A 24,627-nucleotide genomic window follows, 5' to 3' on the forward strand; every position below is an offset into this window, starting at 1 on the left:
ACGAACCACGAAGTGTCTGATCTGATATTGAGAGTGATCCAGCATGCTCATTGATGTATTGTAAATAACAAAACCATTGACCACTATCCATTATTATTCTTGATGTAACAATCATATTGATAATTGAATAATTTAAATCACAAACAAAACATAAATCTGATACGTCGCGTGGCAACAGATCTACAGTCGCGAGGGAGGGCTGTGATTCGCCACAGATGCAGACGGCGGGGCCACCTTACCACATCAAGAAGAGCCGCTGGAGGGCGACGCAATTATGCATCAGCAAGAATAGTGCAGCCGACTTGTGCCCAACACCGACGGCCAAAGACGGCACTCGGCACGTCTGACTGTGCTTGAGGGATTCATTTGCGATTCTCATTCTTATACCCGGCCATCTTGTGCCAGTTCTGCTATTTTAACTTGTTATGTCCGCCCGGGCAGTCTATTAATCAAATGCTAGCTAAAGTTGGCTTTCATTACTGCGTAGTTCATGCCAGGTTAGAGAGGCGACGATTATTCAGCATGCACAAATCTCGGGTTCATAATTATGCACACCAGGAGTGACGCCATCCCGCGGGCCAGGCCACTAAACAGGCTATCTTCATATGGATTCTGGGCCTGCCTGCCAGATTTTGCGCGTGGCTTATGTCCGAAGCCATAGAACTAAAATGACATTACAGTGGAGATAGCAGCTCTAGTTTGAAAATTGTTAATTTGTCACTATGGGCCGTGATGGAAAAATGACTTAAAAGAGATGCTCCGCCCTGTCCAGCTGTTTGCGGCCATATTTAATTACACTCTACACCTCCACTCAAGCGTCAAGATCCTGTCTGCTATTTTTGAAATACTAATACCTTCATCTCTTCACCTCACTTGACCTTCTCTCTTTGCGCAACCGCTGAGATGGCGGACAACAATCTCGAGAAGGCGAAACAGGCTGAAGAAGCAGTCAAGCCCACGCGCATCCCATATTGGCGGAAGGTTATCGATCAAGCCGGCGTCACTCCAGAGGTCCAAAACTACCAGTATCCCGGCTCGGGAACAGAGGAGGACCCTTATATCATATCATGGATTCCGAATGACCCCCGCAACCCGATGCTTTTCTCCACGTTCAGCAAATGGTTCATCACCACCGTTATGGCCTTTGCCACGCTGGCTGTCGCTCTCGTCTCGTCCGCATACAGTGGTGGTATCGTGCAGATTATAGAGCAGTTCAGCGTGGGCGAGGAAGTCGCAACTCTGGGCATCTCTCTTTTCGTGCTTGGCTTCGCCATTGGGCCGCTGATGTGGGCTCCGCTCAGTGAGCTGTTTGGTCGACAGGTCCTCTTTTTCGGCACTTATGCGATGCTCACGACCTTCAACGCCGGCTGTGCGGGGGCCCAGAATATCTGGACCTTGATCATCCTGCGTTTCTTTGCCGGTGCTTTTGGATCGTCTCCCCTTACTAATGCCGGAGGTGTCATTGCAGACATGTTTTCTGCTGCCGAGCGAGGCCCGGCAATGAGTTTCTTCGCTGCTGCGCCTTTCCTGGGCCCTGTTCTTGGTCCTATCGTTGGTGGTTTTCTCGGTGAAAGCGCTGGTTGGCGGTGGGTTATGGGTTTGTTGGCTGCTTTCGCTGGTCTTCTCTGGATTGTGGGCACTCTCCTGATTCCGGAGACGTACGCGCCAGTACTGCTACGCCAACGCGCTTCCAAGTTGTCAAAAATGACCGGCAAGGTCTATATTACCCGAATGGATGCAGACCGTGGCAAGGTGTCAATTGGCAACGCATTTAAGACTTCGCTCTCGCGCCCGTGGATTTTGCTCCTCAAGGAACCGATCGTGTTCCTTCTGTCTATTTACATGGCTATCATCTACGGAACCCTGTATATGCTTTTCGGCGCCTTTCCTATTGTCTATGAAATAGGCCGTGGCTGGAGTCAAGGAATCTCGGGTTTGGCCTTCTTGGGTATCATGGTTGGCATGCTAATAGCTGTCGTTTATAACTTCTGGGACAATGGACGATACCTCAGAGTCGCGGAGAAACATGATGGGTTTGCACCCCCCGAGGCTCGACTCCCCCCGACTCTTATTGGCAGTATAGCCCTCCCGATTGGCCTCTTTTGGTTTGCGTGGACCAACTATCCTTCTATCCACTGGCTTGCTAGTATTGCCGCCGGTGTTCCTTTCGGGTTCGGAATGGTTCTTGTTTTCCTCAGTGTCATGAGCTATCTGATCGACGCTTATACCATTTTTGCCGCCTCCGTCCTGGCCGCCAACTCGGTTCTTCGTTCCTTATTTGGTGCCGCATTCCCTCTCTTCACTACCTATATGTATAATAACTTGGGTATTCACTGGGCGTCTTCTATCCCAGCCTTCTTGGCACTCGCATGCGTACCATTCCCATTCTTTTTCTACAAGTATGGCCATGCAATCCGCGACCGGTGCAAGTATGCCGGGGAGTCGGCGGCATTCATGCGCAAACTACAGGAATCAAACGAGCCCGAGCCAACTATAGACGGCGAGGAAGAGGCTTTTGATCGTACCGAGGAGCCGCCACCTCACGACATAAGCTCTGACTCGGAGGATGGAGCAGACGAAGAACTGCATCAAACTCGTCGTACACAGTCTCTCGCTTCCACTAGGACCGGAGGCAGCATTCACCGTGTGCACAGCGAATACGAAGGCAACCCCTACGACATTGACCGTGTCAACACGCAGAATTCCGACTTCAGTTTTGTCAACCGCAAGAAATAATCACCTTTTCAGGTCATTAATATTAACCGTTTTTTTCCTTTTTTTTCATCCTGTATATAAATCTCATCTTTGCATACGGCTTTGTCATGAATGAGCCGGGGAGTTTGGTGAGGCAATGTTGTTGCATTTCACGGTAAATATACTAATAGAGCTGTCATTTAATCGACGGTATAATTTGAATCAAATAATCTGATTGCACGCTCCTGACAAATCAAAGTAATGATACGCGGAAGATAGAAATATGAAGGCGGCGTAATAGGTCATGTGACCTTCCAAGCCCTCAGGCTGATTGTATATATATACTGCAAGGGCTGGGGAATCTCTGTATCGCTCAGTATTTTATACGAAAATATATTTCTCGTAGCCATTTCAACTTGAACCAGTCCTTTACGATTTGTATACTCATGGCTAATGGCCTTTTTGCATTGTCCTAATTTCTCACGACACTGTGTCATTTACGAACGGAAGTGATGGTTTGGGTTATCTAATGTCAGATGAACTAGTAAAGTAAAAATACCCAATTAAGTCTTTAGGGGAAATCCTTTGCTGTTACTTTGGTTACCTGCTCGTTACTCTATTAGGTGGCTTGCTCTAATTTCCGCAGCCAACCGATCATCTGCGAAGCCTTCGGAGGTAGGATGCGAGTCTTTGGCCCCATACCAATTACTCGCTTTTCTATGGTCATTCCCAGAAATCTATGCTCTATATCGATGTTTTATCAACTTCGATTATGCTCCGTAGGCTCTTCACGTAAGTAGTATTAAGTGTTGGTAATTTAAACAGAAATATGTAAAGAAGCAGCAGATTTCTTTACAGCCCATATCTTTGATCCTTCAAACGGCATTGAAAAGTCTAGTATCAAAGACACAGGTCTCCGCAATATGTATATCTTCAAGTTCTATTTTTTCTATTACGTACCCCTTCATGACTCTCGCCGTTGCTTCTCCAGTTGACACCAGCCGGCTTCTTGTCGTCCTAATTCTGAAGGTTGTTCCTATTAACGATTGAGATAACGACATTTACTGAAGGGAAAGATCGCTTTTAAAGAGTAAATTAGTTAGTTAAGGTACAATATCTTAATTATTAATTATTTTGTAGGTCCTCATTATTAATCACTTTGAACTTGGTTGCAACGCTGACAATTTGTCCAACTGAGAAGCCCTAACTACACGAAAAGATTTTCGGAGTTAGCCAATAGAAGTGTATCAATCTGACTAACTTTTCTGCTTGATGTTCATTTCCAATTCCCTTTTAGGTAACTAGCTGCTGCTTACAAATTAGAGTATGAATTATATCTCCCGGCTATAAAAGAGTAAAGGGACCCCTGGTATTCCCCTTTACCAAAAAGCCAATGGTTTTGGCGATAAATCAAACTATTAGGAAGCACAGCGAATTACTGGTAGTTGGTAGCCATGACGAGAATTCTCATTATTGGCGGGATACGTTGGATAAGCATTGGCAGCATCCCTTCGTGGGAGTGGCCACCAAGTTTACAGTTTCACTCGCCGCAAGAATGTGGTGCAGACCCTGGCGACACGAGAGATTATTCTGGTGATTGGGAGTGCCTCAGAAAGCGGTACATATCTTGGGGTTGTCCAAATCAATCGTTTTGAAGTGGTGTTCGATGCTTCCAGCGCCAAGCAAGACAGCAGGAAGGTCTTCTCCGATGTCTGGTCTCTTTCAGAAAAGAGAGTACAACAAGATGGGACAGCTCCGAAGGTGGGATATATTTATGTCAGTGGTATGTGGGTACACGGTCACGCCCCACGGCGGATGGTTTCAGATACCGACCCCGTAGGCACAGAAGATGCTGCAGTGGCTCCAGTAGACCTAGTTGGCATGGAGGACAGGCTTGGAACATGATATTTTGAAGGCGAGATCGGTGTTAAATGGAGTGGTTGTGCGGTCGTCGCTGACATATCGCCGTCAGTCGAGCATCTAGTCCATCTTTCTACAGCCAGGATTGACCGCTGCACGACAAAGGAGTTCATCTGTGGCGGTTTCCATTGATCTCAAGTCACACTTCGGACCGATTCATGTTGATGACCTCGCCCGAGGTATCCATCTTACCGTGGACAAACTGCCTTTCTTGCACTCATCGGAGATCTATCCAGTCTTCAATTTTTGCACCAGTATTGAAGAAAAACTCATCGATATTGTCGAGGCCACAGCAATAGCCTACGCATACGATGGAGAGATACAATCTACAGCTCCATACAATGCGTTCACTCCGACAATGAATACCAGTATCGAAGATGCCGACTGTTCGAGGGCGAAGCAGAGCTTGGGATGGTATCCGCAAAGACTGGAAGGGTTTGTTCGTGGCATGGATGTATACGCCACAGCGTTGGAAGTAAGTAAGTCTACGTGATTGTAGAATTACCGTTTGATTGTACTTCAAAGCGCGCTGTCATCAGTATCTAGTGAAGACATGTAGCACTGGCTTGAAGACAAATGCCAATGTAAACAGCTCAAAGTTTGTGGAAGCCGGTTGTTTTTTGCCTGGACGTTGGCTCTTCAGGGGAGAATAGAATATATCTTTAAAGCGGAGATCTCAGAGTCAGGACTAAGTTCTGTTAAAAAAAGAAAAAAGTAGATATTTCTAACACAGGGTAATGGTAAGCGTTGGAAGAAGTTATTGATTGGCCGCTTAAGCGTGATTGGCCAACTCGGACTCGGCGATAACCGGATATCGGATGAGGGCTGAAAAATAGCGATCCCGATTACGCCAGCGACTGCGCCTTTAATGTGTCTTTACCTCTCTCTTTTCCCCCTCATTTTCGTGATGATTTGTCGCATGATATCCGTCCATCGCTGAAGAGGTATTCATTGTTGGCTTTTGCATTTTTCCTTGGGCCGTTCTCGGGGCTTATTGGACTTGCTCTCGTGGTTGTTATCGGTCTTGTTGATTGGTAATACGATATTTTGCAACAGGGCGACTACCTATTTTGTTCAGTAAACCTTCAGCGTGCCTTGGTTCTTGGTTTCTAGATGATACAACACGAGTTGACCAAACTCCATATCGACCATAATGCGCCGATCATTAGTCGACTTGGTCGCACTGGGAGGCCGACGCAACACCTCGTCCTTGCGATATCGAGCCCAGCGGAATTTCCAGCAGCGGCGAGCACAGTCGACCGAATCCAACTTGAAATCAGATAGTTCATTCGTTAAATCAGAAAAGCCTTCCGCCGATACAAAAACAACAACAACAACACCGCCCGCTAGTTCTGCAGCTTCGTCAGCTAGAGCCGCAAGCCCGCCGTTGACGGCTCCTCAAAGTCGCACTGTGTGGGAGGTAGTGAAAGCAAGCCCGGTGGGACGTTTTGGGGGTTGGTATAGTCGAGTACAAGACAAACGACCATATGTCACCCAGATGGTAAGCTCACTAATTGTCTACTTGTGCGGAGACCTCAGTGCGCAGTTGCTGTTCCCTAGCGAGGTGCAGCCGGCACCACAGGAATCGACAAATAATACAACAGTGTCTACGAATGATGCGAGTGAGGAACAAAGCAAACCTGTATTGGCGGGGTATGATCCATTGCGGACGCTGCGCCATCTCACGATTGGCCTCATTTCGAGTATTCCATCGTTCAAATGGTGAGAAGAGAGATCAGGGCAACGTTAATGAGTTTTTGGCTAATCTGTACACCCCTCAGGTTTATGTTCCTCCATCACAATTTTAACTATTCGTCGAAATTCCTATCGATCCTGACCAAAGTCTCTGTGCAGCAAGCTGTGTTTACACCGATTTTCAGTACCTACTTCTTTCTCATGCAGTCGCTCATGGTCGGTGCTACTTTTGAAGAGACTTGTGAGCGACTGAAGAGAGCTGTTCCTGACAGTATACGGAACAGTGTCAAGCTTTGGCCTGCAGTCACGGCTTTCAGTTTTATGTATGTGCCGCCACAGTTTCGCGCAATCTTTGGCGGGACTATCGCAGTCGGTTGGCAAACCTACCTCAGCTGGCTCAATCAAATGGCCGCTCGCGAAGTTGCAGCAGCTGAGACGGCGTCCGTGGTAGCAGCATCACAGCCTGCTGGCCATATTTCTAAGAATTCTGTTGCCTCACAGGCGGCGTGATCTGACTCTCTTTTTTCAACTTTCATTTTTCAATATTTCAACGACACGTTTGGAGGATAAAATTCTGAGCATAGATCATAGATTATAGATTAGATATCAACTGTACACGGGGTGTGCAGGATTCAGCAGGTTACCTGTATACATATATATCAATACATTAAGACATTTTGATGAAGCAAGACCATGAGGAAATACACAAAATCCAGTTTAAAGAGAGAGCAAGCGAATTTATAAATTGTTGAAAAAGACCTTGTTGAGGCGCTCACAAAATTGTCGAACAGTATTAGAGACTCTAAACGCGGGACGTCACGCGTCAATCGGAGCATCAATTTGTTCCTCCACCATCACAACAGGCGTGCCCTGCAATGACACGCAAACAAACAAATCGAGATGCAACTGGTGTCAGGGCAGGATGACCAGGAGAAGGAGAGCAACAGCAGCGATTACGGATCCGACTTCACCCCCGACGAGGAAGAGCTGCTGAACAAATTACTGGTGCGCGTTGTCGCCACAGACCAGCATCGGCTGCCGCCATCTACAACGACCATTTCTGATCCATCGACGCCTCCTCAACAACCTGTTTTAGCAGTCGAGGCTTTGAGTGACCTCAAGCCCCTGCGGGAACCGTTGGTGGTTACAGATATTGAAGACTATGAAATACCCCATTCCGCGCGTATCCCCAAGGTCCTGGGTCGGGAGGCATGGAGTCCTGCGTCTAAGCGTGTCTGGCAGCAGCAACAACAGCAGCAGCAGCGAGTTCTCTCGCAGAAATTATCATCGAGTCCTTCAACGACACCAAAACACGTCCGCGTTTCGATCAGTGGTAAGACAATATGCTTCATGTTTTATAGTTAATTGAAGAGCTGACCGTCTGACCACCCAGCGTTTAGTTGAAAGTACCACTTCCACCGAAGGCAAAAAACGTGATTTACAGAAGCAGCAAGAGCGCGAAAAGAAGTGGACTGATACAGAAGCGAAAAACGATACGCAAACCCAGGATGCATCTGATGACGATGTGGTGGTGGTGGAACAACCATCACCTTTGCAGCGGTTTCGCAAACCGCCGAATAAGGCACTCTCGGTTTCGGACTTGATTGCCCCGGCTTGGTGCGAGCTACAATACTGGTATACCTTAACAAAACATGGGCGAAAGCGAAGAACGCCGGCGATGAAGCAAGGTACTGCAGTGCACAAGGTTCTTGAGGAAGAAGTGCATACTACGGTGCCAGTAGAGATCACGACCAAAGAGGATGGGTGGGCGCTGAGAATTTGGAATATGATTCAAGGACTTCGCACATTGCGCCAATACGGTATGACTAGGGAGTTGGAAATATGGGGCTCCGTTGATGGAGAGATTGTTACGGGCATTATTGACCAGCTCTCTTATATCTGTCCGGACCCTGGTTTGGAGACATCGGCTTCTGCATTTTATGCAGACGCTGATGCCGCGAGGGCGGCTTTGCCGGAATACCAGATGTCTATCACGGACTATTTGTTATCGCCGTCTCAGGGTGGGAAGACATTAGGTGAACTAGGATGGAGCCATGCTATTGAGCCCGCCGTAGAGACGGATCACAACGAATCAAGTGATTTTGAACGGTCATATCTTGAGGTCCCGAGAATTTACATAACAGATATCAAGACACGAGGGAGTCGCTCCATTCCTACAGTTTTCAGTACCTCGTTTCGCCCAACCCACTTACAGCTGCAGTTTTATTACCACATGCTCAACCAATTGGTAACCACAGATGATGTGACGATTGAAAAGATAGCCCAACGATATAACTTGGATTCAGAGCGCGTATTTACCGATGCATTCATCGCCGAAGTTGGCGGTTTGAACGACCAATTTTTTGACGCTCTGTCTTCTCAAGATTCAGACCCAGATTATATTCCAGGCGCGAGTCAGGATTCTATGAGCATTTTGCTGTCCCATAATAATTTAGATAGCCTTTGGAAGTTGATGAAAAAGCAACTTCTTTACACATTTCTTCCTACCGAAGGTATTCGAAACGTCGCCCCATCAGTACCTGCAAAATCACAACCGACACTCCTCGAGCCATACCCCACCGTGCTCTCTCCAGTTCTGACAGCGAAGTATCTCTCCTCGACGGATTCAGAAGACGGTGTCCCGACCGACTTGGGCAGTCGTTCTTTTCTTTTTGACCCATTGGACCTGACATCTTATACCTCCGACCAACTGAATTGGTGGCGTGGCGAACGTGCGCCGCGAGGTGTCGAAGTGATGGATGCTTGGAAATGTCGGATCTGTGATTTCCGTGAGGAATGTGAATGGAGGAAGAGTAAAGAGCGCGAACTGGCTACGCGGCGAAAGCGAATGCAACGGACCAGCATGGATATGTCGGACGCTGCATGATTTTCAAAGTATTATTAGCTGACACGGTATCCTAGTTGCAGATCTATGCATAAATATAGATATATTTATAGTAAAAGGATAAGAGATGAAAATTAATTATGATGCAGAACAGCATCCTAGCAGCATTGACCCCTTCGAAAGTTTGCGTGAACATATTGATTTGAATAATGCTTCATTAATACATAGCGAGTGAATGTGCAAGCCTAGGAAATGCTTTAAGGAAAAGTATTAGGGAAAAGCGCTAAGGAAGAAGACTTAGGAAGAAAACTCAATAAAAAGAGAGGAAGCCAATTCTCCACCATGAAAGTCAGTTGCTTAACTGAACGTAGGCTGTCAGTTTGGGTATCGTATTGTGGGTGGTGTATTGCGCAGTACACTTCCTCTGATGCATTCCAGCCTTGCCACGCATAGCCTGTATACAATCTGCCATATGATGTATGGATATAATGCTGGAAATTTAAAAATGATTAATTGATGGCTGTGTGGTCGGTCTGACAGAAAAGAAGTTCTGCAAAACCCCATTGTGAATTCCTTAGTTCAGATTCTCTCCACAAGGAAGAATATTTGCCTTTCCTCCTCCCCAGAAAAGAAGCGGTTCTTTTTCTCCCAATTCTGGTCTTGTGCCGCGCGGGCTTGCCTCTCCCTCATCTCGTCTAGATCATAGTCGGCCCACACATTCAGCTCTATCCCGAGTTTCTCGCCAACACCTTTCCACATGTCAATCACATACATGTTATGATCCATGATTCACTGCTATGGAAATCAGCGAGTTTTTGAGGTTCTCACTAACGAGGAGACTTACTTGGGAAGTGCCGATAATGTGACTCTGGAGATTATAGAGGGATCCGGCATCTCTTTACCACCCGTTGCTGAGAAAATGAATGCAGCCATTATAGCAGAACTATCCGACTATGCCCAAACGATGCCGCTGAGTGGTTAGCCGGAATTGCCACTACGAGATTTCATCTCCCCAGAATAAACAGCTTATGTATGCATCCGAATTCCGGATGATGTGAAAAGACAGCACTTGAAACCTGGAGCTCCCAGACGTACATCAAGCGATACTACCTCCATGATGTAATTATATATAGTAAATACATGTATTCAACGTTTGATAAACTGAAATTAAATGTATTGTATTTGGTAATATCAAAAAAAAGGTATCATTTCCGACTAATAGGGATATGCACGTACTTCGTCCTCCTTCTCAAGCTCCAGCCCACTGGCCACTTGCTCCTGATGCTTCTGATCGAGATACTCGAGCAACACCTCTTCGTACTTCTCCTTACCTTTATATCTTGACACATCATCACCCCATGAGCGAACCGCCGACGCCAATCTACCCGGCACATAGGGCTCCTTGACGATTTCCGTAACTGGCTCGAAATACGTCCTAATAGTGAACACCACAGCCCCAGACCGCGGCAAGCGTCGCAGCGACTGTCTCTCCGATCTGAAGTAATGATACTCAATCGCCCGATTTTTCTCTGCCGTATTCCACGAAATCCCATCCGAATCCTCCGAGCCAATACTATGCGACCAGGCCAATTCGTCGTCAACCTGCAAGAAGTAATTATTCCGTAGCACGGGATCTTCGGGCTTGATACGTCGGAAGAAATTCACCATTCCCTTTTCGAGTTTCTCCTGAAATTGCGGCACGTCACCGGATGTGTGGATTTCGCTGAGTGGCATGCCGAATTTGTCCTGCAGACGCCAGAATCCTGCGAGTAGGATTGCGCCGGCTAGCAGGTAGTACTGTCCGTCGGGCCTTTCGAACATTAGTGCTAGGTCGTCTTGAATTAAGCGTGAGCATGTGATCATGGGATCTTCGGGGAGTGGTCGTTGGATGATGTTGAATGATTCGCCGGTAAAGAGGTTGTCGATGCCAACGTGGGTTTTGCGGAACATGCTTGGATAGCGGGCGGGGAGGTAAGATGCCCTGTTTACTTATTAGGACGAAGGATTTTATTGTTGGGTAAGGTAGATATGTTTCAGATGTAAAGGTGTGTTTAATAGAGACATACAGTTCTTCTAATAGTTCAATCGCACCGTCCATGGCCTCCGGAGCCGTTTTGCAGCATTTCGACCCGCGTTCGATTATGCGTCGAGACTTGTCTGCGTGAAAACGGGGGTAATGATTGTCCAGTTCTAATATCTTGTTAGGTATAAACATTTTCATCATGTATGGAAAGTGAAAAGGAAGATAACGAACCGATCCAATCGTCCCATTTCATACTTCTCAATCCCATGGTTATAAAATACTTCCTAATAAACATTCACCAAACGGGTCAACAACCTCCATGACTACATGTATCGATTGAAATAACTTACGGTCCATATCGAAACGGCCGATAGGGTATAGGTTTGGACGTTTCTACGTTCCAGTCGGGGTAAGGGACGGGTTCTGGTCTTTTGAAGGATGAGGGAGACCACTCTGTCATTTGCAATAATGAGTGATGTTGATAATAATAGTTGTAATATATGCAATGGGAGAAACACGTACCGCCATATTTCCTAGCGACTTTCCCAAGCTTGTCTTCCTCAAGATCTGGAGACGAAGGCCGCTTGCTGTTTCGTTTTTGGGTACCACTCAATGTTTGGAATAAGGTGAAGATGGCCCAGATTAAAACGGTAATAATAGAAAGACTGATAACGATATGATGAATATGTAATTGGTCCTGGAAGACTAACAGGGAGTCGAGCGGTTCTGGAAGCTTGATTGTCGACATGGCTCGTTTTATTAACAGCAGTCATCAAATGCAAACCGTGAATGAAACAAAGGAAGAAAATTAATGACAATTTTTCTTTTTCAAGGTGACATGTATGTACATAATTAGCGATTGCTGTAGTATCGCCAAAAACAAATACAGATATAATCTACCTGCCCAAAAGGGCTGTTCATAGCGAGGTATCTAAAAGGTGCAGGACTATCCTCTACCAAAGTATGCGCTGCGATAGAGTGAGGGGAAGATTCCAATCTTATCAGTGCTCAATGCCGATAATCCCCTCCTAAAACGGACGACTCTCAAAGCAGGACCGGATTCTGTTTCCTGTTTCGGAAAGATCATACGGTGGACCAACCAATCAAATATTGTAATCAGTTGTAGTCGCACAACATTTGTCCTGCTGTGATCGAACGAAAACGCCTCCGGTCTCATATATTAATACAATATGTGGGAAGAAAAACTGGACGAGCAGGCTATGCTTTTTGTCTTCGTCGGAGTAGGCAATACTCTCCCCATTGCCGCCGATAACGCTCGGGGACAAATGGTAGATCAGGAATCCAAGCAACCCGGCCCAAGATAGACGTTCTGGGAACATCTAAGAATTTTTTGCACGATACCTTTTCCCAGTTCTCTGTATCATTGATATAGTCTGGTTCAAGATCTGTTAATGGGGCGCTGGGGAAGTAAGAGTCGACAAGAAATGCGCATTGGGAGATATCAACCTACGGAATGTTTGTAAGTACGATAAAATTACTAGACAAATGAAGAACTTGGCAACATACGTATTTCAATGGATCCTCCTCGTTAAGATCATTCATTCCCGCTGGGATCGCAGCTGTACCAGCGAGCAAGGCGTCCATGCTATTGGCATCGGGAAATTCGCCTGGTAAAAGACCGGAAAATTCGCTTCTGATGAATTTGGCTCGCATCGAGTCTGGAAGGAAGAAGGAAGATGGGAAGCGATACCATTCTTTTCCTAAGCAGACAGTATCGCCTTCTTTTGCGACACCAGGGGTTTCAAGTGCATTGTACACGCGAAGAGGTGCACCATAAGCCGTTGCCATACCTAGAGACCTAAGAAGTCCAGCATTGACGGACAACAGAATCAATGCTGCTACAGCAAATAGTTTGATTTTTCCAGGAATAAACCCCATCAGCGTGCCAGGCTTGTTGGTTCCGACGAATTCGAGAACTAAATGAAGAGCAAATGCCGCATTCAAGGCCAGAAAGGGGTACGCGGGATACATGAATCTCTCCTCCTTGTGTGGCTGGACGGTGAATATTGCCAGCCAGACGTAAAATGGTGAGACATAGGCAAGTAATCGTACCATCGCTTGATTCGAGGTCAATGCTCGAGACCCAAACAAGGCTCGGAGAACGAGTAGCGGTGCAACAGAAACAGCTAGAAAAAACCAAATGTTGAAGTTCAAGAGCAAGTTTCGAATGTAGAACGTCCAAGGCTCTGTACCAAAAATGTTTGGCCCCCTTCCTTCACCGCCGAATACATTGTATGCGACTATATTCCAAGGTACCACCGCCGGCTTTTGAAAGAAAAGAGAGTCTATCCCAATTTCCAGTCCCTATTTGAGTTAGCTTTGTGATGCGATAATTTGTCAGAAGGCATACTAGAATCACAAAACACCTAATCCCCCCCTTGATCACTCCCCAAATAGCGCTTTGAAAAGTACCAGAAAATATGGAGGTAAGAATTTCGCCTCCAAGTAAAGGTAAAAGCAGCGCTCCAGCAAAAGGCCAGCCGATGATCGCACCTGCACCAAACCACATGACACCTTCGGCGATCTTGTTCCTGCCACGATTGAGGAAGGCTGTGAGCCCAAGCATTGAAGTATACATTGCAAAGCTAGATGGCAGAAATGCCGTTGAAGCATGAAAAAACCCAGGACTAAAAGCGACGACTATCAAGAATAGAAGCCCGATTGCTGGATTGAGAGTTCGACATACCGCCGAGTAGAGACGGGTCTCACAGGCCGCCGAAAAGGTAGCGAGGGCAACTCGGATCACGTAGAAATGCACCGACTTTCTCGGAGTCCAGATAGAGCTCGCCTTCCCAATAATAGCATGCAATGTAACGTACAACCAGCTTCTAATGGAGTATTCCGGCGAATATTCCCACGTCTGCAACCCGTAGCCATGGTCAAGGTAATGGGTTGGCTCCCAGTAGTTGAATATCTCATCGCAATCTTGAATTGGCGCATAAGCGGCCGAGAGGCAGTTAGAGATGACAAATATGTAGAGCGCTGCGTTCAATGGCAGGTAGAATCGAGAAGGGCCGCCTCTACGAGCAAGCCTCATTGATTAGTCTTGCGGTTTCGGTGATTGAAATGCATGACGTACTTTGGATTTCCGCGAGACGCGGCGTGTGGTCTGTCAGAATGCTCATCTTCAGACGAGGACATTGTTACGGCAATAATCCCATAGCCCGCACGTGGCGACTACTGTAATGGGCGGATTTGATGGTATTGTTGACTGACGATGATGATGGATCGATCGTACGTGTCGACAAGGCTTATCGATAAGCAAGTACGGTAGCCCATGCGGCCAACCAGACAGCTTCCGCAAAAAAAAAATACCCGCCACTTCCTTCTCACTCGATGAAATCTTCATAAATTCACAATCCGTTTGGTCTATTTTTTTCTTGAATAGATTTACGGACTATTTACCATGGAGGACCGCCCAGGTACTAGTAAAGTGCCAGATGAGCAACAGCAGTCTCCAACAGAGCCTTCGAGTACACTTGCCATTCCTACACCAGCAGCTGTCGATACCGGCAGTGATTTTTACAATACACCCTTGACCGGCCAAACGCCAGTGTATCCTGCCGGATCCAATTCAAATGATAACAGCGTTGCACCTTCCCCTTCGAAACCGGTGTCTGCAATTCCTGGATTATCCATTCTGAATAATAGCGATCAGGCTCAACAGCATGAAACCAATACCGAGACCGAGGCTGCACCTCCAAATGGCGATCAGGTTATGGAGAATGTACCCGATGTGAATGATATGCTGGAACCTATTAGTTCCGCAGCAGAGCCTAGTCATTTGGAAGGTCAAAATGGAAATAATGAAACGGGGAACATGATGGAGATTGAAGGAACGGAAAATCGCCAAACTGAGACAATAGAAAAGGAGCATCCAGAGTGGGAAGTTGACTCATCACCCTACGAATCATCAACAGATAGCTCTACCGACTCTTCGGACGACAGCGACGATGAAGACGACGAGGATTATCCAATCTTATCGGCAGAAGAAACGGCCCGCATTCTGATGCAGGCAGAGGGTGGTTCGGACGACGAAGGAGAAGGAAAGCCTGGCGCTGGAAACCAAATCCGATCAGCGCATGAAGAACGGGAAGAGGTCGCCCCTATTCCTGATATTACTGTTAGCCCAGACATGAAAATCGTGATGCTTGGTCATGTCGAGACCATCGTTGAGAACATTGTCCTTATTAAGGCCAGTCTATTTAACGAGATCCAAGTCCTTGAACCCAACTCACTTCTATGTCTTCATGATCGTACTGTTATTGGTGTGGTGGCGGACACATTTGGACGAGTCGAAGAGCCTCTATACACAATTCGTTTTGCGGACCCGGAGAAGATCAAGGAATTTGACCTGACCCCAGCAACACCTGTTTATTACGTCGAGGGCCATTCTACATATGTTTTTACACAAACTCTCAAGAATATGAAGGGCAGCGACGCTTCTAACTTCCATGACGAGGAGGTTGGCGAAGATGAAATTGAATTTTCAGATGACGAAGCGGAGGCTGAATATAAGCGAAGATTGAAACAGAAAAAGAGGGAAAGGAGAGAAGGTCAAGCCGATCGTGGTGGTTTTGGTGGAAAAGGTAGGAAAGATCTTCCTGGTCCGTCACGTCTACGCCAAAGCGAGTTGAACTACGACGATGAAGATAGAGCAACAGAGGACGGATACACGCCGCTTGCTCGACCAAAGGACTACCACGAAATGATGGGACATCAAGAAGCACCCGTTGAAGGACCTCAAAGTTTCCGCGGCCGAGGAAACTTCCGTGGCAGAGGACGCGGCGCGCGAGGCTTCGATCGAGGATCTGGTCGCGGGGGCCGTGGACGTGGTGGCTGGGATTCATCCGGTCGAGGCTATCGACTAGATTCTTCTCGCGAGAGCTCTTCTACACTCCAACCTAATTTTTCTCCACAACCTTCTGGCTCCTCAGCATTTCAGTATCCGCAACATCCTTATGCTCAACAGTTCCAGCAAGCACCTCAGAACCCGGCATTCGGGCAAATATTGCCGCAAGCTATGCCTCAGTATCCATTCCAAATGCCTTCTCTACAGCAAAATCCATTTCCACAATTTGGGCTTGGAGCACACATCAACCCGACTTTCTTTGCAAACCTACAACAACAACTGCAGCAGGGAGCTTCAACGACCGCGACGCAAGCCCAATCAGCAGATAATCAGGCTGCCTTTAGCCAGATACAAGCCAGTTTGGACATACTGCAGCAGCTATCTCGTAACGGGAACGGTAATGGGAACGACGATGGTTCAGGGGGGAATCCATCCAGATAAGAAAAATGCATGTATGCACGTGGTATTCGGGTAAAAGCATTTGCATGGAGTTACAAAATTGGAGTTTTCTAAGGACGTGGGATTGGGTCTGTTCTTACATGAAAAAGTTTGTGTTACTTGTTATACCTAAGTGGTCTGGACCGAATCGAGTGAACTATATATTCTAATGTTATTTCCTTTAATCGCTATATCATGATATTATTATACAACTGTGTTAATAAGTACGTAAGAACCATTAGAGTTCGTGAGTTGCTACAAATAGCATGAAATGATAGTGACTCCATCGGTAGTCGCAATATCTCAAGTCATTGACATCACTTAATAAACAGCCTGCTTGGAGCTTTTCGCCAAAGTCCAAAAGTTTTCCATCTTCGCCCGAGACAAAGTATCCTTAGCAGCTGCGTCCGTTTCACAAACTCGAGCTCCCAACCATTTGCGGAACGCTCTCGCTTTCTGTTGACCCTCCCAAAGTAAAATACATGTATTGGAACTGAGATCCTGTAATTCACCCTTTTCGTCTTCGGGGTTCAGCCACGATGCCAATGACTCGCGACTTCCCTCTCTTTGTGGTGTGGGACCCGAGTTTTCAGTCCAATCAATACGATTAAGCATCAACTTCTTGTATGCGTTGATAGAGTGAGCCCCCCCTTCAACGATAACCAAATTGAGCCTCGGGTGCATCACACAAAGTCCTGTTAATGCCATTTGTTCTGCATTTTTCGCGATCTTGAATCGATGGCGGCCATTCGCGAGATTATCGATTCTGTACACGCACACATAGATGCCTTTCTCGGCATCCTTTTCTTGCTGAGCGGCTAGTTTTTCTCGCCGTTGTTCCTTAGTCAACTTGCGATCTTGGTTTGCCTCTTCATGCTGTTCACGTCGCTCTGCAATTTCACGATTCACACGCGCTTCTACGGCAGTAGGATCTTTCACAGCTTCTTCACCAAGAACACGCATGAGATTGGACTTCTTGACCTTTGGTGGCGGTGCGGGTACTAAGCCCATTCTTATTTTCTCTTGTTGTTCCTTCAAATCTGCCATGCGGCGCTGTCGACGAAGTTTTGCTTGTTCCTTGGAGGTGAGATACATGGGTTTTTGTGCTGGAGTCAATTTCTCCTGAGGTGGCGCTAACAAGACAGGATGTTGAATATAAAGCGTGACAAGCGAGTCGTCCGTACCGACTTTGATATTCTTAGGATCATCAATTGCAGCGTAACTTTCTCCATTAACCAGCCCCTCATCCCACCATTCAATTGCAGGTGGCTCTGGAACCTCGAAGGCTCTCTCAATTCCCATGTCCTCATCTACACCAGCCTGACGCGCCATATTGGCGATTCGTTTCTTCATCTCTTCCATCTGCGCTTGACGACGCAGAGCGGCCGCCTGCGCGATATATTTGCCTTTCTGATTAAAAACGAGTTGTTTAGATAAACGAGGCTTCGACGTGGCGTGGAGACTGTTATCATAATATGGGTTCTGTCGAATTTCCTCTAGAGATGGCCCAGAAAGATCGAGTCCTGGCTTCTCCCTCCCACCTTTGGAGCCTGGAACGGGCGACTCTGTTCGGCGGTTCGCCGTGGATCCAAATCTAGGCTGTGGCGCATTGCGTCCTTTTACTCCTCGTTGATCTTGAGTAGAGTCTGCTAAAAGTGCCGGGTGAAGACCTACTCCCAACCCACCGCGTGCCTTTGACAGATCATCTTCGTAACGAGCGGGTGGTTGAGGAATCGGCGTGGGGGTTGGTCTCTGTTGGTTTGTAGCGTTGACTTTCCCAGTTGCAGCTGCAACTCTTGCTCTCATCTGTTCGATACGCGACCTTGCACTGTCAGTGCTAGTGGCAGCAGCAGCAGGAGGAGGTGCTGGGCTGGGGGAAGCTGATCCAGTGCCGCCTTTCGCAGCTTGCAGCCTGGCTCTGACTTCCTCAGCCTTAGCCCTGGCCTGAGCGACCATGCTCTCGATGTCAACCTTTCCCCCGGTGGCGCCATTGGCCCCTGGCATAGGAGAGCCATTGTTGGACCGTGATCTCTTCTGTGTGTTTGATTCTTCATCCTCCGGGTGAGGCCTTTTCAGCGACACATCGGCCATGACGGAGGCTCAAGATTTCCACTCACCCACGAGAACAGATGTCGGATCTTAGATTTTCGAAGACAGAAAGGTATTGAAAAGTAGAGAAGTGGAGGAGAAAAAGGATGCTAACGGAAAAAAATTGTTGCAGGTAATAGCTTGATGTATTGAGAGAGCGACGCGCAGAGTTGAGTCCCGATTTTAGCGGCTGGAAGCACAACCAGGCTTTTATTGGCTGGCTGCAGAGGCGGTGGCAGGTTGCAGAAAAAGTCTCCAAAAAAAGTTTCTCAATGAAGCTTCCTTCCCGGCTGTGAGAATTACTCCGCTCGGCGATTTGAAGAAGACAATTGTAAAATCTAACGCAGGTTCCTTCTTACGCGGACAAGTATGAGTTTTCGGTCGCTGTAAGAAGATCTCACCATGTCTTCTTTTGCACGACCTGTCGCAAGCTCGCTTGCGTCAGTCGATTTCTCGGTTTATTCGTCAGATGATATCAAGAAGATATCGGTGAAGCGCATTTTCAATACCCCATCCCTAGACACGCTTCACAATCCCGTTCCGTCCTCGTTATACGATCCAGCGTTAGGAGCATGGGGAGATCACATGTAAGAAAATTTACACAAACCCTACAAGTCTTATAGAGCTATTTGGACAGCTTCAGGCTAAGATTTGACGACTGATTTTGATTTACTTGCAGTTGCACCACCTGCCGCGCGAGCTCGTGGTCATGCCCTGGTCACCCTGGTCACATAGAGTTACCGGTAAATGTTTATAATGTGACATTTTTCGACCAGATGCTCCGTTTGCTTCGGGCAAAGTGTGACTTCTGTCACCGGCTCCGAATGTCCCGAGTGGAAGTTAATACTTACGTTTGCAAATTGCGATTACTGCAGTACGGATTGGTTGATAAAGCGGCGGAGATTGATTCTATTGGAGAGGAAGGAGACGAAGCAGTTGATGCTGATGAAAGTGGAAGAGTCGATCCGCAGACTAAGATGGAAAGCAGGAACAAGTTCGTGAAGAGGTGCATTCGTGAAGCTCAGAAACAAAACCAGAAGGATGGTTTTGTTCCAGATGAGAAAAATGTTGTTGCCACCGATCGTCGGCGCCAGTTGATCCGAGACTTTCTGAAAGACATCGTGGCCGTGAAGAAGTGTAACAGCTGTCATTAGTAAGCGCCTCTTTACTGCGTATTGATTACCGGCTAATTCTAACCCAAATTTAGCATTTCTCCCGGATACCGTAAAGATCGTTATTCGAAGATCTTTCGCAAGGCGTTGCCTGAAAAGTCAAGGGTGGCCATGAAAATGGCTGGCATGACTGCCCCCAATCCGCTCATTGTCTGGCAAGAAGAAAACAAAATCTACTCAAAATCCAAGGAATTACAGAAATCAACGACCAACGGTGTCGGTGAGGACACTGAACTCCATGGAGCCGAGGAAGAAGTAGTTCGTGCCAATGCTGCAGCTGAACTTGCTCAGAACAACAATACTACCGGTAAAGGAGGACTTGAAGCGATCCAGCAGTTTGTTCCATCACCCGAAGTCTATGCTGCTATCTGTCTTTTGTTTGAAAAGGAGCGTGAAATCCTGAATCTGGTGTATAGTTCTCGCCCGGGAACCAAGATCTCACCTGACATGCTTTTCATTAAAAACCTCCTCGTCCCACCGAACCGATTTCGACCACCTGCAATGCAAAACGGAGAAATTATGGAGGCCCAGCAGAATACGCCATTTACACAAATACTCAAGACTTGTGATTTGATCAACTTCATTAGTCACCAGCGGCAAACGGCTGAGTCCTCAGATGCTGCAAAACGTGACTATCGCGACCTTCTTCAGGCAATGGTCACCCTTCAAGAACAAGTTAACGGACTAATTGATACTGATCGGGGCCCTCAAAATTATGCAGCTGCCCGGTCCGCAGCCGGTGTCAAGCAACTTTTGGAAAAGAAGGAAGGCCTTTTCAGAAAGAACATGATGGGAAAGCGTGTGAATTACGCTGCTCGCAGTGTCATTTCTCCAGATCCTAGTCTTGAAACCCACGAAGTTGGCGTGCCCATGGTTTTCGCAAAGAAATTAACTTTTCCAGAACCAGTTACATCGTTCAACTTTCATGAACTAAGGGAGGCAGTTATCAATGGTCCTGATAAATATCCCGGAGCTTCAGCAATTGAAAATGAATGGGGTCAGGTTGTCAATCTTAAGTTTAAAAAGCTTGATGAGCGTACTGCCCTTGCGAATCAGCTGCTCGCTCCTTCAAATGCGAAAATGAAGGGTAATCGCAATAAAAAAGTATATCGCCATCTTACCACTGGTGATTACGTTGTCATGAACCGTCAACCAACCCTTCATAAGCCTTCCATGATGGGCCACCGTGCACGTGTATTGCCGAATGAACGAGTTCTTCGACTGCCTTATCCCAATACCAATTCGTAAGTTCATGAAACAACAATGCAATATATGTTGTGAAAGCTAACCTCAATCTAGGTACAATGCAGATTATGACGCAAGTGACTCTTTGATGTGGTAAAATAATAATATGCTGACTTTCATTATAGGGCGACGAAATGAATATGCATTTCCCACAAAATACATTAGCCCGTGCGGAGCTTTCTATGATAGCAGATGCGGATCGACAATATATATCCTCTACGGACGGAAAACCCCTTAGAGGTCTTATTCAAGATCATATTACAGTCTCTACATTTTTGACAAGCCGAGACGCATTCTTTGAAGAGGAGGAATATCAGCAACTTCTGTACAGCTGTTTGCGCCCCGAAAATTCCAACACCGTTACGGACAGGATACAGCTTGTTGAACCAGCTGTGCTACGTCCTCGGCGTCTTTGGACAGGAAAGCAAGTTATATCAACTGTTTTGAAAAACATCACTCCACCAAATAGGAGAGGCCTTAATCTTCAAGGAAAGTCATCTACCCCTGGTGACAGATGGGGAGATGACAATGAAGAAGGCAAAGTTATTTTCAAAGACGGCGAGTTACTTTGTGGTATTCTGGACAAGAAACAAATTGGTGCATCTGGCGGTGGTTTTATCGATGCTATCCACGAAATCTACGGCAATACGATTGCGGGTAGTTTGCTGAGTATTCTAGGTCGACTGCTCACTAGATATCTTAACATGCGAGCATTTAGTTGTGGTATAGAAGATCTTCGGTTGACAGCTGAAGGAGACCGCCAACGTCGTGATATTCTTGAAAAAGCTACTGCACTCGGACGTGAAGTAGCATTGAAATACGTCACTCTTGACCAAACCCCTACGCATAATCAGGACGCGGAGCTGCAACGTCGTTTGGAAGATATTCTGCGTGATGATGAGAAGCAGTCTGGCTTAGATAGCGTTTTCAACAGCCGTACGCGGGCACTCACATCTGAAATTACGTCGAAATGTCTTCCACATGGTCTAATAAAGCAATTTCCTTGGAATCAAATGCAACTTATGACAACGACTGGTGCAAAAGGGTCGGGAGTTAATGCCAACCTTATTTCCTGCAACCTTGGCCAACAAGTTTTGGAAGGTCGCCGTGTACCACTCATGGTTAGCGGAAAGACTTTGCCATCTTATCAAGCATTTGATACCCACCCACAAGCTGGAGGGTATGTCTGTGGCCGCTTCTTGACTGGAATCAAGCCCCAAGAATATTACTTCCACACGATGGCAGGTCGTGAGGGTTTGATTGATACTGCTGTCAAGACGGCTAAATCGGGTTACTTGCAGCGTTGCTTGATCAAGGGCATGGAAGCAGTCAAGGTTGAGTATGATTCTTCGGTTCGAGATACCGCCAATGGGGGGTCGATGGTTCAATTCATTTACGGTGAAGACGGTCTTGATATCGCAAAGCAAGTTCATCTACAAAACTTCAGTTTCCTGGCGCAGAATTACGTTTCTGCGATGGCCCAATTAAATATGACTCAGGACTTCCATACGCTCGAAAAGCCGGAGGTTTCACAATGGCACAAGGAAGCCTTGAAGCAAGTTAAGAAGACTAGCAAGACCGCAGCCAAAGACCCCGTCTTATCTGTGTATCATCCTGGTGGACATTACGGCAGTGTGTCAGAGTCCTTCTCACAGGCGTTGAAAGAGGTAAGTCTATTACGTGATTTTGCGTTTTCCTTTCCCAGACTAATATGGCATACTAGTATGGGGAAGATAACCCGGATAAACTTCTCAAGGACAAAAAGAGGGGGGTGGAAGGCATGCTAAGCAAGAAATCCTTTGAAAGTGTCATGCATATGAAATACTTGAATAGTGTCATCGATCCAGGTGATGCCGTTGGAATTGTTGCTGGCCAGTCTATCGGTTCGCAAACAACACAAATGACTCTCAACACGTAAGACTTTTGGATCGAATTGTGAGTTAGTATGTTCTAATTTTTTCCCCTAGGTTCCACTTGGCGGGTCACAGTGCCCATAACGTCACGCTTGGTGTCCCTCGATTGCGCGAGATCGTGATGACTGCTAGCCAGAAGCCTACGACGCCTACTATGACAGTTGAAGTTATCGAAGAACTGAGCGAAGAAGCCGGAGAGTCTTTCGCGAAGGGTATCAGTAGACTAAGCATTGCTGAAGTCATTGATACACTCCAGGTTAGAGAAAGTACAACTTCTGGGGAGGGTGCTGCAAAGGCGAAGATCTACGACATTGATCTAAAGTTCTTTGATGCGAAAGAATACGGTAAAGAATATGCAATCACAAAACGCGATCTTCTTCGCTCGCTTCAAGACGAGTTTATCCCGAAATTCATCAAGCTCATCAAGAACGAGCTGAAGAGGCGTGAAGACGAGAAAGATCTCAAGGTCTATTCTGCTGCCCAACCTGATATTGGCGTGTCTATTGGCACGTCTGAGGGGTTTGATGGTGCTGCTCGCCAGACGGAGGCTTCGACAAGGAATGATGATGCAGGGGATGATGACGACGAAGACGACGAAGAAGATGCGAAACGTGGGCGCAGTAATAATAACCGCAACAATCAAGTTAGCTACGAGGAACCTGACGACGATGAGGATGTAATCAGAAGAGATCAAAGTGATTCAGAATCGGAATCAGACGACGACGATGATTCTGCTCGGAAAAATCGACGCGAGAAAACCCGCAGCGACAGTACGGACACCTCTGACGATGAAGACGAGCTGACCGAAGAAATCAAGGCCGAAAGACATGACGCCAAAATGCGCGAAGAAGAGGTGTTGGGTAAATATGGAGAAATCAGTTCTTTCAAGTTTGATACAAAGCATGGAGACTCGTGCTTCATCCGACTGGAATACTCTATCGATACACCGAAGCTTCTGGTTCTGCCACTTGTTGAAGATGCTGCACGACGTGCAGTTATTCAGGCAGTTCGCGGCCTCGGCGGATGCATTTACAGCAAAGCTGACTCAGAGAAGAAGGAACCCGCAAAAATTGATATCGAAGGTGTGAATTTACTCGCCATGCGTGACTATCAAGGTTACATTAATCCACACACCATCCGCACCAACTCGATTTACGATATGCTACTCTACTATGGTGTTGAAGCGGCTCGCTCTACGATCATTCGAGAAATGTCAGACGTTTTCACTGGTCACAGCATTACTGTAGATAACCGTCATCTAAACTTGATTGGTGATGTGATGACACACAGTGGTGGCTTCAAGGCTTACAGTCGTAACGGGCTTATCAAAGAAAGCAACTCGCCGTTTTCCAAGAGTTCGTTTGAGACTAGTTTGGGTTTTATGAGGGAAGCTGTTCTCGAGCGCGATTTCGACGACTTCAAGAGTCCTAGTAGCCGGATTGTCGTTGGTCGACTCAACGTTATTGGTACTGGTGCATTCGACGTCCTCGCACCTGTGGCATAAATTTGTAAATCCATGTTTTACCTGAACTACATTTCGATATGCATTTTGTTCTTGCGTTTTATGTCCTTATGATTGTATCCATTTACTGTGACTTGGAGTTAGTGAGAGTGCATGATAAGCGATCGTTGACTGTCAATTTAAATAAAAATTTAGAGATCAGTTGATATCCTATAAAAATTTCAATGGTATACATGAATCGAGAAATGGTAGCATGTTT

General features: G+C 46.7%; 8 protein-coding genes across 8 annotated transcripts; 6 read left to right on the forward strand and 2 right to left on the reverse strand.

Moving 5' to 3' along the window:
• The first annotated feature begins 1,566 nt into the window (after positions 1 to 1,566).
• On the forward strand, positions 1,567 to 2,935 carry BGW36DRAFT_376432 (major facilitator superfamily domain-containing protein). The gene has a single exon (XM_046215873.1). The coding sequence runs from the start codon at positions 1,594 to 1,596 to the stop codon at positions 2,734 to 2,736; it is 1,143 nt and encodes a 380-aa protein (XP_046073053.1). The 5' UTR covers positions 1,567 to 1,593; the 3' UTR covers positions 2,737 to 2,935.
• Positions 2,936 to 4,148: 1,213 nt separating this feature from the next.
• On the forward strand, positions 4,149 to 5,160 carry BGW36DRAFT_358118 (uncharacterized protein; the record flags this gene model as incomplete). Its single annotated transcript, XM_046213938.1, has 4 exons — positions 4,149 to 4,312; positions 4,371 to 4,477; positions 4,698 to 5,093; positions 5,114 to 5,160. 4 exons carry the CDS (start codon positions 4,149 to 4,151, stop codon positions 5,158 to 5,160), a joined length of 714 nt encoding a protein of 237 aa, XP_046073054.1.
• A 607-nt stretch (positions 5,161 to 5,767) lies between these two features.
• On the forward strand, positions 5,768 to 6,819 carry BGW36DRAFT_426291 (uncharacterized protein; the record flags this gene model as incomplete). The annotated part of the gene is made up of 2 exons (XM_046220245.1): positions 5,768 to 6,336; positions 6,396 to 6,819. 2 exons carry the CDS (start codon positions 5,768 to 5,770, stop codon positions 6,817 to 6,819), a joined length of 993 nt encoding a protein of 330 aa, XP_046073055.1.
• Positions 6,820 to 7,119: 300 nt separating this feature from the next.
• On the forward strand, positions 7,120 to 9,464 carry BGW36DRAFT_376437 (exonuclease V a 5' deoxyribonuclease-domain-containing protein). Its single transcript, XM_046215874.1, has 2 exons — positions 7,120 to 7,642; positions 7,710 to 9,464. Exons 1-2 carry the CDS (start codon positions 7,210 to 7,212, stop codon positions 9,194 to 9,196), a joined length of 1,920 nt encoding a protein of 639 aa, XP_046073056.1. The 5' UTR covers positions 7,120 to 7,209; the 3' UTR covers positions 9,197 to 9,464.
• Positions 9,465 to 10,369: 905 nt separating this feature from the next.
• BGW36DRAFT_396329 (Alg9-like mannosyltransferase family-domain-containing protein) lies at positions 10,370 to 14,477 on the reverse strand (the record flags this gene model as incomplete). The annotated part of the gene is made up of 9 exons (XM_046218146.1): positions 10,370 to 11,135; positions 11,221 to 11,344; positions 11,409 to 11,461; positions 11,528 to 11,630; positions 11,784 to 11,785; positions 12,430 to 12,644; positions 12,705 to 13,502; positions 13,549 to 14,216; positions 14,468 to 14,477. The coding sequence occupies 9 exons, from the start codon at positions 14,475 to 14,477 to the stop codon at positions 10,370 to 10,372; spliced, it is 2,739 nt and encodes a 912-aa protein (XP_046073057.1).
• A 53-nt stretch (positions 14,478 to 14,530) lies between these two features.
• BGW36DRAFT_376441 (Gar1/Naf1 RNA binding region-domain-containing protein) lies at positions 14,531 to 16,647 on the forward strand. Its single transcript, XM_046215875.1, has one exon. The coding sequence runs from the start codon at positions 14,605 to 14,607 to the stop codon at positions 16,489 to 16,491; it is 1,887 nt and encodes a 628-aa protein (XP_046073058.1). The 5' UTR covers positions 14,531 to 14,604; the 3' UTR covers positions 16,492 to 16,647.
• BGW36DRAFT_376443 (putative U4/U6 small nuclear ribonucleoprotein) lies at positions 16,648 to 18,727 on the reverse strand. Its single transcript, XM_046215876.1, has one exon. The coding sequence runs from the start codon at positions 18,577 to 18,579 to the stop codon at positions 16,810 to 16,812; it is 1,770 nt and encodes a 589-aa protein (XP_046073059.1). The 5' UTR covers positions 18,580 to 18,727; the 3' UTR covers positions 16,648 to 16,809.
• A 145-nt stretch (positions 18,728 to 18,872) lies between these two features.
• Positions 18,873 to 24,612, forward strand: BGW36DRAFT_376444 (putative DNA-directed RNA polymerase I subunit). Its single transcript, XM_046215877.1, has 7 exons — positions 18,873 to 19,163; positions 19,256 to 19,729; positions 19,784 to 20,992; positions 21,048 to 21,066; positions 21,119 to 22,660; positions 22,717 to 22,907; positions 22,961 to 24,612. The coding sequence occupies exons 1-7, from the start codon at positions 18,979 to 18,981 to the stop codon at positions 24,408 to 24,410; spliced, it is 5,070 nt and encodes a 1,689-aa protein (XP_046073060.1). The 5' UTR covers positions 18,873 to 18,978; the 3' UTR covers positions 24,411 to 24,612.
• Positions 24,613 to 24,627: the final 15 nt, after the last annotated feature.

This window comes from Talaromyces proteolyticus (assembly GCF_021365285.1).
Source record: "Talaromyces proteolyticus strain PMI_201 chromosome Unknown BGW36scaffold_5, whole genome shotgun sequence".
Lineage (NCBI taxonomy): Eukaryota > Fungi > Ascomycota > Eurotiomycetes > Eurotiales > Trichocomaceae > Talaromyces > Talaromyces proteolyticus.